General features: G+C 65.6%; 1 protein-coding gene across 2 annotated transcripts; it reads right to left on the bottom strand.

Annotated features, from left to right (window-relative positions):
- Nucleotides 1-483: 483 nt before the first annotated feature.
- Nucleotides 484-10,012, bottom strand: BLOC1S1 (biogenesis of lysosomal organelles complex 1 subunit 1). 2 transcript variants are annotated; one of them, XM_038378792.2, is made up of 4 exons: nucleotides 9,878-10,012; nucleotides 7,967-8,039; nucleotides 5,223-5,355; nucleotides 484-1,175 (listed from the first exon to the last, which is right to left on the bottom strand). In XM_038378792.2, exons 1-4 carry the CDS (start codon nucleotides 9,936-9,938, stop codon nucleotides 1,065-1,067), a joined length of 378 nt encoding a protein of 125 aa, XP_038234720.1. In that variant the 5' UTR covers nucleotides 9,939-10,012; the 3' UTR covers nucleotides 484-1,064. The 2 variants fall into 2 exon arrangements, with proteins under 2 accessions (XP_038234720.1, XP_038234719.1); XM_038378791.2 differs by having other exon boundaries at nucleotides 7,967-8,054; nucleotides 9,878-9,989.
- Nucleotides 10,013-11,953: the final 1,941 nt, after the last annotated feature.

Genomic DNA, 11,953 nt, shown 5'->3' with positions numbered 1-11,953 from the left:
CCCCCCGGGGTTTGGCAGGAGCAGGAACCCCCCCACCTGGGCCCCAGGCCTGGCCCAGCTGGGGGGGAGGGGGGAGATCAGGCGCAGGGAGCGCGTGCTGGCCATGGGGCTGGGGAGGGATTAGCGGGCGCCTGGGTCACATGGCTCCTTTGTCTGGGGCTCGGCAAGAGCCTCCGAGGTGGATTGGAGTGAAAGAGGATTTGGGGGCAGGGAGGGGGGAGCCCTGATCTGGCACTAACCCCCCTCCCCCCCAGGGCAAGATCTGGTACAGCCGGTGCTCCTGCCCCACCCCCCACAGCTGGGAGCTGCCCCCCCAGCCACAGCCACAGCCCCTGCCCTGCCTCCCACAGCGCCCCCTCCTGGGAGCCGCCCCCCCAGCCAGCACCCCTGCCCCGCCCCCCACAATACCCCCTGCTGGGAGAGGCTGGGCTCCCCTTACCGCCCAGCTCCCCCCCTTACAGAGGCTCTGACACGTGGCCTGCTCTGGTTTAACTGATGCATTTTATTCCATTCTCCAGCCAGGCCCCCCTGCAGCAACAGGCCAGGAACTCACCCCCCGGCAGAATCCCCCCCACTCCCGAGCCAGCCGCCCTCTGCCCAACCCCCTGCTGCGAGCCGCTCCGCACATGACCGTGACAGGCTCAGGTGGCACCAGGGCTGCACCCAACGGCTCCCCCCTGTGGCAGGGCACCAGACGGCCCAGCAGCCCCCAGGGTCAGAGCAAAGCGCCTGCAGCCGGGGTTCCCAACACCCTCCTGCTAGCTGGCGGGACGGTGCCTCTCGCCCGAGGGCGGGGGCGGGTGTAATGCAGGGTGGGTCGTTTCTTCCTTGCTCTCCCCGCCCCCAGCCGAAGGGGCAAACAGCTGGGCCGTTCCCACTGAGCCGTGGCCAGAAGGACGGACGCCAGGCGAGCTGCAGCACTGGGGGTCCCCAGAGATCTCGCCTGGGCTAGCGAGCAAGGCAGCCGGCTGTGGGCAGCAGGGAGAGGGGTGGTCCTGGAGGTGGCTGAGCGAGCCAGCAAGGCAGAGTGCGGCCCCGCTGCAGCCTGGCGGGGGCTCGGGGGCTCAGGAGCTGGAGGGCTGCAGCTGCCCCTTGTAGAGATACTCCAGGGCGGTGGCGATGGTCCGCATGTCCAGCTCGATGCTGCGCGCCCAGTTCTCCACGTCGCCAATCTCCTGGTGGGCAGAGGAAACATCAGGGCCCTGCCTCGTGGCGTGGGCAGTCAGCTCCCCGGGGGTTGGGCATCCCCTCGAGCACCTGCAGCGCCCCCCAGGCCGCCTCGGCCCCCAGCCCCTGGTGGCGCGCTTCCCCCGTTCAGCACCGCGCACAGCAGCGCAGTGACCAGCAGGGGGAGCTACTCCACCGCAGCGTCACCCCCAGCCCTGCCGATGCCCCGCACTCCCGACCCCCAGCCCCTGCTAGCCCAGCCCTGCACCCCCAGCCCTGCCGGTGCCCCATACTCCCGACCCACAGCCCCTGCTAGCCCAGCCCTGCACCCCCAGCCCTGCCGGTGCCCCATACTCCCGACCCACAGCCCCTGCTAGCCCAGCCCTGCACCCCCAGCTCTGCCGGTGCCCCGCACTCCCGACCCACAGCCCCTGCTAAACCAGAACTGGACCCCCAGCCCTGCCGGTGCCCCGCACTCCTGACCCGCAGCCCCTGCTAGCCCAGCCCTGGACCCCCAGCCCTGCCGGTGCCCCATACTCCCGACCCACAGCCCCTGCTAGCCCAGCCCTGCACCCCCAGCTCTGCCGGTGCCCCGCACTCCCGACCCACAGCCCCTGCTAAACCAGAACTGGACCCCCAGCCCTGCCGGTGCCCCGCACTCCTGACCCGCAGCCCCTGCTAGCCCAGCCCTGGACCCCCAGCCCTGCCGGTGCCCCGCATTCCCGACCCGCAGCCCCTGCTAGCCCAGCCCTGCACCCCCAGCCCTGCCGGTGCCCCGCACTCCCGACCCCCAGCCCCTGCTAGCCCAGCCCTGCACCCCCAGCCCTGCCGGTGCCCCATACTCCCGACCCACAGCCCCTGCTAGCCCAGCCCTGCACCCCCAGCTCTGCCGGTGCCCCGCACTCCCGACCCACAGCCCCTGCTAAACCAGAACTGGACCCCCAGCCCTGCCGGTGCCCCGCACTCCTGACCCGCAGCCCCTGCTAGCCCAGCCCTGGACCCCCAGCCCTGCCGGTGCCCCGCACTCCCGACCCACAGCCCCTGCTAGCCCAGCCCTGCACCCCCAGCCCTGCCGGTGCCCCGCACTCCCGACCCGCAGCCCCTGCTAGCCCAGCCCTGGACCCCCAGCCCTGCCGGTGCCCCGCATTCCCGACCCGCAGCCCCTGCTAGCCCAGCCCTGCACCCCCAGCCCTGCCGGTGCCCCGCACTCCCGACCCGCAGCCCCTGCTAGCCCAGCCCTGGACCCCCAGCCCTGCCGGTGCCCCGCACTCCCGACCCGCAGCCCCTGCTAGCCCAGCCCTGGACCCCCAGCCCTGCCGGTGCCCCGCACTCCCGACCCGCAGCCCTGCTAGCCCAGCCCTGGACCCCCAGCCCTGCCGGTGCCCCATACTCCCGACCCACAGCCCCTGCTAGCCCAGCCCTGCACCCCCAGCTCTGCCGGTGCCCCGCACTCCCGACCCACAGCCCCTGCTAAACCAGAACTGGACCCCCAGCCCTGCCGGTGCCCCGCACTCCTGACCCGCAGCCCCTGCTAGCCCAGCCCTGGACCCCCAGCCCTGCCGGTGCCCCGCATTCCCGACCCGCAGCCCCTGCTAGCCCAGCCCTGCACCCCCAGCCCTGCCGGTGCCCCATACTCCCGACCCACAGCCCCTGCTAGCCCAGCCCTGCATCCCCAGCCCTGCCGGTGCCCCGCACTCCCGACCCCCAGCCCCTGCTAGCCCAGCCCTGCACCCCCAGCCCTGCCGGTGCCCCATACTCCCGACCCACAGCCCCTGCTAGCCCAGCCCTGCACCCCCAGCCCTGCCGGTGCCCCGCACTCCCGACCCGCAGCCCCTGCTAAACCAGAACTGGACCCCCAGCCCTGCCGGTGCCCCGCACTCCCGACCCGCAGCCCCTGCTAGCCCAGCCCTGCACCCCCAGCCCTGCCGGTGCCCCGCACTCCCGACCCGCAGCCCCTGCTAAACCAGAACTGGACCCCCAGCCCTGCCGGTGCCCCGCACTCCCGACCCGCAGCCCCTGCTAGCCCAGCCCTGGACCCCCAGCCCTGCCGGTGCCCCGCACTCCCGACCCGCAGCCCCTGCTAGCCCAGCCCTGGACCCCCAGCCCTGCCGGTGCCCCGCACTCCCGACCCCCAGCCCCTGCTAGCCCAGCCCTGCACCCCCAGCCCTGTCGGTGCCCCGCATTCCCGACCCACAGCCCCTGCTAGCCCAGCCCTGCACCCCCAGCCCTGCCGGTGCCCCGCACTCCCGACCCCCAGCCCCTGCTAGCCCAGAACTGGACCCCCAGCCCTGCCGGTGCCCCGCACTCCCGACCCACAGCCCCTGCTAGCCCAGCCCTGCACCCCCAGCCCTGCCGGTGCCCCGCACTCCCGACCCCCAGCCCCTGCTAGCCCAGCCCTGCACCCCCAGCCCTGCCGGTGCCCCGCACTCCCGACCCACAGCCCCTGCTAGCCCAGCCCTGCACCCCCAGCCCTGCCGGTGCCCCGCACTCCCGACCCACAGCCCCTGCTAGCCCAGCCCTGGACCCCCAGCCCTGCCGGTGCCCCGCACTCCCGACCCACAGCCCCTGCTAGCCCAGCCCTGCACCCCCAGCCCTGCCGGTGCCCCGCACTCCCGACCCCCAGCCCCTGCTAGCCCAGCCCTGCACCCCCAGCCCTGCCGGTGCCCCGCACTCCCGACCCACAGCCCCTGCTAGCCCAGCCCTGCACCCCCAGCCCTGCCGGTGCCCCGCACTCCCGACCCCCAGCCCCTGCTAGCCCAGCACTGGACCCCCAGCCCTGCCGGTGCCCCGCACTCCCGACCCGCAGCCCCTGCTAGCCCAGCCCTGGACCCCCAGCCCTGCCGGTGCCCCGCACTCCCGACCCGCAGCCCCTGCTAGCCCAGCCCTGCACCCCCAGCCCTGCCGGTGCCCCGCACTCCCGACCCGCAGCCCCTGCTAGCCCAGCCCTGCACCCCCAGCCCTGCCGGTGCCCCGCACTCCCGACCCGCAGCCCCTGCTAGCCCAGCCCTGGACCCCCAGCCCTGCCGGTGCCCCGCACTCCCGACCCCCAGCCCCTGCTAGCCCAGCCCTGGACCTGCAGCCCTGCCGGTGCCCCGCACTCCCGAACCTGAGCGCACAATGCTGAACAATCTGTTCCTTGCACCCGGGCAGCTGAGGCTTCTCCGCTCATTGCACCAGTGCCCTACAGCGCAGCCCTTGGCAGCGTGAAGCAATGCAGGGGCCCTGGAGCCAGAGGAGACAGGACCTGGCCCCCAGCAGTGTGACGTGGTGCAGACTCTCCGCAGTGGCAGGGAATACTCCCGGCATCGGCAGCACCACCCCACGCCAGGCAGACGGTATGTCCAGCGCTGAGGCTGCAGGTGGGCAAGGCCGGGGGAGAGGTGGCGCTGGGCGCACGGCCATGCCAGCCCCACTGGGTGGGCGAAGGTGAGGAGTTGGATGCTAGCGGTGGGGTGCATAGGGCAGCTCTGCCTTTGTATGGCGAGGAGCGCCATCCTGCCGCCCCCCCCACGCCTGCTGGGCACAAAGCCAGCTTTGAGGGCTCAGGCCAAGCCAGGCTCAATGGGCCGATTCTCTGCTCTGAAGGCCGGAGGGCGAATAAACCCTGAACAAACGGCTCTGATCCGACAGCGACAGGAGAGGGCGGGGTGGGGATGCGGCTCCAGCAGCCCACAGGGAAATGCCAATGCCAGCGTGATGGGGGCACAGGCAGAGGGGCAAGGCCCTGGGGGACCCCAGGCCTGTGTCAGCAGAAGCTGGCACCAACCAGCTGCCTCCCCCAGCATGGTGCCATCCCCTCCCTGCTCCACACCATTCACACGGCGGAAGGCCCCAGGGAAATCAGAGCCCCCTCCCGCCAGCTGACAGGACTGTGCACCCCTGGAGACCCTCTGGGGGGCCTTTCCCAGCCCTGGTCTGGAGGCGGATGGCACCTGCCTGGCATTCCTGTCTCTGGCTGAGGGGGGTTTCCTTGTGGTTTCCCTGCCCTCGGGGCGGGGCGGAGCACAGCTGGGCAGGAGATCCACCTCCCCAGTGGCGTCCTGGGGTGGACTGACCTTGAGCGCCTGGTTGAAGTTCTCCACCATGTTGATCCACTGGCCTGTCTGCTTGGCAAACTGGGCGGCTTGGATCTGCAGCGTCTTCACCTCGTGGTCCAGCTTCCTCTGGTTCACGTAGGCCTGGGCCACCCTGGGCAGGGCAGGAGGGTGATCAGCCAGCCCCCGGGAAGGGCCCGCCCCCCACCAGCCACTCCGCATGGGGACATGCACCCTGCGCCTCCGTATCACCCCCTTCAGCGCCAGGAGCCCCAGCAGCGGCTGGCCGGGATCCAGACGCCCAGGACGGGGCAGGCCTCGGGGGAGCACGCCCCGGAGTGGGGGCGGAGGCAAGCGCTGGGAGTCTCTGGCCGGGGAAGTTCCCAAGCCGGAGCAGCTTAGCGGCTCAGCAGCATCTGGGAACCATCACCAGAGAGTGTCTGGTTCTCATCAGGCCAGACAGCATGCGGGGCACCAGGTGTGCCCAGAACACAGCAGGGCTGCTGGAGCCGGGGAAGGGATCCAGCCCGACAGCTGGAGAGGGGCGTGCCAGGCACTGAGAGCCGGGCCATGGGGCACAGGCCTGGGGGAGGCATGTGGACCAGGCCAGTGTCGCTGCGCGCAGCACAGGCAGCAGGGCGGTCACCCTCACAGCCTGGTAGGGTGCCGGCGCCGTCCCATCACCAGACAGGGAATGCAGGAACAGGAGCGGGACTTGCACAGTGGAACAGCGGTGAGGGCTGGGAATGGGACCCAGGAGTCCTGCCTCCTAGCCGCCCTGCTCTAGCCACTAGCCCCACTGCCTCTGCAGCTCCCCTCCCCTCCCCAGGGGTGCTTTGGCCTCTCTGCTGGGACCGCCACCCGGGGGTGCAGGGCAGGGCCCTTCTCATTGAGACCAGAGCTGAGATCCAGCAAGTTCGTTTCATGCCAGAGACGGTGTTTACTTTCCCCAGGGCCCGGCCCAGTGTGGCCCACGGCTGCGAGCAGGGGGCTGCTCTCCCATCATGGGCACAGTGGCTAGCATGCCTGACCCAGCTCAGATGAGTTATTTTCAGAACGGACAGAGCTCCCTGCAGAGACACGCCGGGGGAGGAGCCCACCTTAGACGAGTTTTCATCGCAGGAGGCTCCCGGGGGCATGGAGCACTGGCAGCCGGTCCCCCAGCTCCTCAGCCCTGCACTGCAGACAGTGAGCTCCAGCCCACCCCAGGAGGGTGCAGGTGCTTGGAGAAGGGGCAGCCTACCCGGCAGCGAAGGGGGAGAGCCCTGCTGCCTCATACCCGCCGGGGAACCCGCAACACGACGCTGACCAAAGCCTTTGCAACCAAACCCTTCCAGGCCTTGGCCGGGAGGGAACCAGGGGCCATTTCCCAGCCATAATCAGCCCTGCGGGAGAGGGCCCTGGGCAGGGGCCCATGGAGGGAGCAGCTAGCTGCCCAGGATCCAGCTCCCTTCCTCACGCAGCGCTCGCTGCCCGCATCATGCTGCTGGATGAGCAGAGTCGCGTGATTGCTTAATGCAGCCTGTGCTCAGAACGCGGCCGCAAAGTCCCCTCTGCCGAGCTGCTTCCCACCGTCAGGGGAGCGGGGATCTTGGCTGGGGACTGGCAGGGAGCTGTCCCGTTCAGGGGTCGCCATGAGGAGTCTGTGTGGACTACAGGTTTTGGAGGATTACGCAGGCTTTTAGCCACACAGCCCCAGCTAGAGCCAAGGGGGCTGGGCAGAGCCCAGGGCAATAGGCCCCTGAGCCACACACAAAGCAGGACCCCTGCCACTCGCCTGGGCTAGAAACCCTGAGCATCAATTTCAGTGTTGCTCAGAAGTGCAGGATTCAGAGCCCTGGAGTCACAGGCCCACGACCCCCAGGGCTGAACCACGGCCCCAACCAACCAGCTTCCCCCTACCCTGGGTGGGAGAGAGGCACCGGACCCCAGTCAGTCCTGGGGCTCTGTGACATGAAGGGGCCACACCCCAAAAGCACATCACTATCCCCACTTAGTTGTGGTCTGAGGCCTGCAAACTCATGACGCTCAGGCCACTAAACAGCCATCAAACAGTAACTACTTGTGGTTGCTGCCAGCCTGGGTTGGACCGGTCTGGATAAAAGGTTTCGTATCCCATAATCAGGCTGCGAGGGGAAGCGCGCCGCCTGTTGGAACGGGGCTCTCCTGGTAAAAAGAGCAGGGAAGCTCCTGAATCAAGGTGGGGATGTTACATGGCCCCAGGAGTTTGGGGCCACGCCGGAGCTGGAGCCTCCCTCGCAGCGGGACAATGGGCTTCTCGCCGCGCCAGCTCTGCTCCATTCTCTCTCGCCACCTGGCTTCTGAGAACTCCCCCCAAGCAAGCCTCCAGGGACGCAAGGCAGGGCACAGTGTGGTTTAAAGAGCTATAAAACCTGGGCTTCCTCCAGCCCCAGGCAGAACCAAGGCCCTGTGGTGAAGGTGGGAGAAAACGACCCCCGTCCCTTTCATTTATGACAAGGGCGGTGGAAGGTGCTGGGCTGACGTTGGAGTCCCCTCTACTTCTGCAAACTAGGCTGCCCCCTGCCCCCAGAGGGACTAAGCCTAGGGGCTGCGGGCAGTTCAGTCGCCAGGTGCCAGCCAAATCCTCGGCCTCGCTGCTTCCCTGGAGGCAACTGGCTCTGGAAATCCCATCACAGCCTTGGGGAAGCCCCGGTGAAACGCCCATCACCGTGCACCGGGCAGGACACGCTTTTGCCTACGCGCCTCCCGACGCTGCTGAGCTGCGGGCTGGCTTTGTCACTCACCCTACGTTCAGGTGGTCCGTCAGGGCCTCAGTCAGGCACGTGGCTGCAGCAATGGCCTCTCGCCGTCTCCGCTCTGCAAGGGAAAGGCCTGAGTGCCTCAATGTTTGTACCGGGGGGGCTCAAACCAACTGATCCTTTACAGACGTCTCCCCGCCAGCACTGATCCCAGAGTCGCAACTGCACAGACCAGCTAGAGCAAAGGCAGGAGTTGCCGGAGAAAACCATGAACATGAGGCTGGGCTGAACCCCTTGAGGGGTGGCCGTGGCATGTACCCCACCCCACACGCTCAGCAGAAACAGGGAGGTCTGGGATGACAAGAGCCAACCTTGTCCTTCAAAGTGCCTGGGTCACCTGGGAAATGCTGTCAAAGCTCAAACAACAATAAGGTATTTGTCAGTGCTCAAGGGCAAGGGATCTGGCGGTTAGTCCGGGGGGGAGGGAGGGAAATGGGAGCCAGGACTCTTAGGTTCTAGCCCCGGCTCTAGGAGGCCAGCAGAGTCTAGGGTGTTACAGCAGGTGGCCAGGAGCCAGCGTAACCCACACACCTCCTGGCTGTGGTGTTGTCCCAGCTTGTGGAACTGACACCACGAGAGAGCGAGACTGAATCTGCTCTGCAGCCTTAGGTAACAGCCACACAGCTTTTAGATCATGCACCAAGCTCCAGGGGTCCCGGGTTTGATCCTACTTGGTGTCTGCCGGCATTACACCAGGACTCCTTGGAGTCGCTATAGGTTGGGGACCGACCAGCTCAGCGGCAGTTCTGCAGCAAAGGACCTGGGGGTTACAGTGGACGAGAAGCTGGCTATGAGTCAACAGTGTGCCCTTGTTGCCAAGAAGGCGAATGGCCTATTGGGCTGCATTAGTAGGAGCATTGCCAGCAGTTCAAGGGAAGTGATTATTCCCCCTCTATTCGGCACTGGTGAGGCCACATCTGGAGTACTGTGTCCAGTTTTGGGTCCCCCACTACAGAAAGGATGTGGACAAATCGGAGAGTCCAGTGGAGGGCAACAGAAATGATCAGGGGGCTGGGGAATGTGATGTATGAGGAAAGGCTGAGGGAACTGGGGTTATTTCGTCTGCAGAAGAGAAGAGTGAGGGGGGATTTGATAGCAGCCTTCAGCTCCCTGAAGGGGGGTCCAAAGCGGATGGAGCTCGGCAGTTCTCAGTGGCGGCAGAACGAGGAGCAATGGTCTCAAGTTGCAGTGGGGGAGGTCTAGGTTGGATATTAGGAAACACTATTTCACTAGGAGGGTGGTGAAGCAGTGGAGTGGGTTACCCAGGGAGGTGGTGGAATCTCCTTCCTTCGAGGTGTTTAAGGCCCAGCTTGACACAGCCCTGGCTGGGGTGATTTAGTGGGGACTGGTCCTGCTTTGAGCTGGGGGTGGGACTAGACCCTCCTGAGCTCCCTTCCCTCCCTGACATTCGGAGATCTGTCCCCGGCTCGGGGAGGGGAGCGGGTGGGAGCAGGGCGGCCAGGACTCAGGACACCTGGGTTCCGATTCCAGCTCTGCCACTGACCCACTACGCCACCTTGGGAGACTCACGCCCCCTCCCCGTGCCTCAGTTTCCCCACCCGCAGAGCAGGAGCCAGGGCCCAGCCCCCAGCTGGGGCGCGGGTGGAACTGGGGGGTGCGAAGGGCTGGCGCAGAATGACGCCGGCGGCGCCACGGCCGCCCTCGCGGAGTGACGTCACGATTTGACGTCACTAGAAGAGTGACGGAGGCACCGAGTCCTGGGGCGGGCAGGCCACGCCGAACGGTGATGTCATCACGCGGCGCCACGGCGGCCCCGAGGCCCGGCGCGACGCAGACAGGCAGGCAGGCCCAGGCCCCCCCCCGAGTGACGGCCCCGCGGGCCAATAGGAACCCGGCCCGGGGAGCCGGCTGCTATGGAGACGCCGGCGAACTCACCTTGCTGCTCGCGGCGCTCGCTCTGCTTGGCCTGGTGCTCGCGCAGCAGCCGGGACAGCATCGCCGGGTCGGCCGCCCGCTCCCCGCGGGGTCATGTGACCGCGCCGCCACGTGACCGCCCGCGGCCCCGCCCCGAGGGCGGGGCCTACTAGGCTAGAGCGGGCGGGGGCGACGCGGTGGGGGGCGTTTGGCGTGGGGGGGGTGACGCGGCAGGGGTGTGTTTGGCCCTGGGGGGTGCGGTGCGGTGGGGTGGGGGGATGACGCGGCGGGGGGGCGTTTGGCCCTGGGGGGGTGATTGTCACTTGGGGGGGTGACACGGCGGGGGGATGTTTGGCCCTGGGGGGGTGGTTGTCACTTGGGGGGGTGACACGGCGGGGGGGCGTTTGGCCCCCCATGGAGAGGCGATCTGGCCACAGTAAGTCCTCTCTGAAGAACATTAATGGCTATGGTTAGCCCAAACCCTGGAATCACGGAAGTGTTTCGGGGAGAAAGGACTAAGTTTCTGGCTGGGGCCAAAGCTTGCCTCAGTAATTTGGCCTTACAAAGAATTCAGTGTAAACACAGCTCCTATCAATGTTGGAAGGTCCTTAAGCTGTATCCGGGGGCTCTGATTTCACCCTTCCACACCAGTCTCACATTGGGAGTGTGCAGCATCATCTGAACGCATCCGATGAAGTGAGCTGTAGCTCACGAAAGCTGATGCTCAAATACATTTGTTAGTCTCTAAGGTGCCACAAGTCCTCCTTTTCTTTTTCCTAATTACCTTTTGTTCCCTGAAGAAATCCCAACATGTCAAAGAAGACATTAAATTGTATAGAAGATCCTTGCGTCCTGATTCTGTCGTCTCAGATCTGCTTAGACTTCATCAGGGGAAGTTTGCATGGCAAGACTCGGGTTCCAGTTATGCTGGGATGCCCCCATGTCACCACCAACCCACTTTCCCCCCACATCCAGTTTCTTATCACCACCAGCTGCCTCCAACACCTGTAGCTTCACCAGCCAGCCCTGTAAACTACGATCCTTAGCCACTGCACTCAACCTCCATCACCATGCATTTTAGCCAGCCTGCAGTGCAGCACTCATTGCGCAGCACTCCAGACATAATAGGATATATGCAAATCTGTGATTGTCCTGTTCCCGACCCCACCCCGTCCCTCCTCCCACATAGCACAGATGTGTCATGCCATGTGTGTCTCCCCAGCAGTTCTGTTTCTTTTCAATAAATTAATTTTTTGGCTGTGCAAACATTCTTTATTGCATTAAGTAAAAGATAACAGAGGCCAGGAAAGCAACAGGCACAGCAAGTCAGTGCATCATACGTAGCAAACACAGATGCCTACTAGCATTGGAACCACTGCACTTCACTCCTGTGCAGGACACCAAACGTTACTGGTGGCTTTCAGCCTCAAATTGCTCCCTCAAGGCATCCCTAATCCTTACAGCCCGTGCTGGGCCCTCTAATAGCCCTGTTCTCTGGCTCTTCAAATTCAGCCTCAGCTGTTGAATCTCTGTGGTCCATGCCTGAGTGAAGCTTTCACCCTTCCCTTCACAAATGGAGGGTACAGCATGCGAATACAATCCTGGGGATGTTGTCATCGGCCAGGTCCAGCTTCTCATGGAGATTGGGCCAGCAGGCCTTTAAATGGCCAAAAGCACACTACACAGTCATTCTGCACTGACTCAGCCTGTTATTGAACTGCTCCTTGCTGCTGTCAAGGCTCCCTGTGTAGGGTTTCATGAGCCATGGCATCAAAGGGTAGTCAGGGTGTCCAAGGATCACAATGGGCATTTCAACTTCCCCTAGGGTGATCTTCTGGTCCGGGAAGAAAGTCCCGGCTTGCAGCTTCCTGAACAGGCCAGTGTTCCGAAAGATGCGTGCGTCATGCACCTTTCTGGTCCAGCCTGCGGTAATGTCAATGAAATGCCCACGGGGATCCACAAGCGCCTGGAGAACCATTGAGAAATAGCTCTTCTGATTTATGTACTCGGTGGCTAGGTGGTCTAGTGCCAGAATTGGAATATGCGTCCCATCTATTGCCCCTCCGCAGTTAGGAAAACCCATTTGTGCAAAGCCAG

Source organism: Dermochelys coriacea, chromosome 20 (genome assembly GCF_009764565.3).
Source record: "Dermochelys coriacea isolate rDerCor1 chromosome 20, rDerCor1.pri.v4, whole genome shotgun sequence".
Lineage (NCBI taxonomy): Eukaryota > Metazoa > Chordata > Testudines > Dermochelyidae > Dermochelys > Dermochelys coriacea.
The sequence above is the reverse complement of the archived record's forward strand: the minus strand, read 5'-3'. Positions and strand labels throughout refer to the sequence as shown.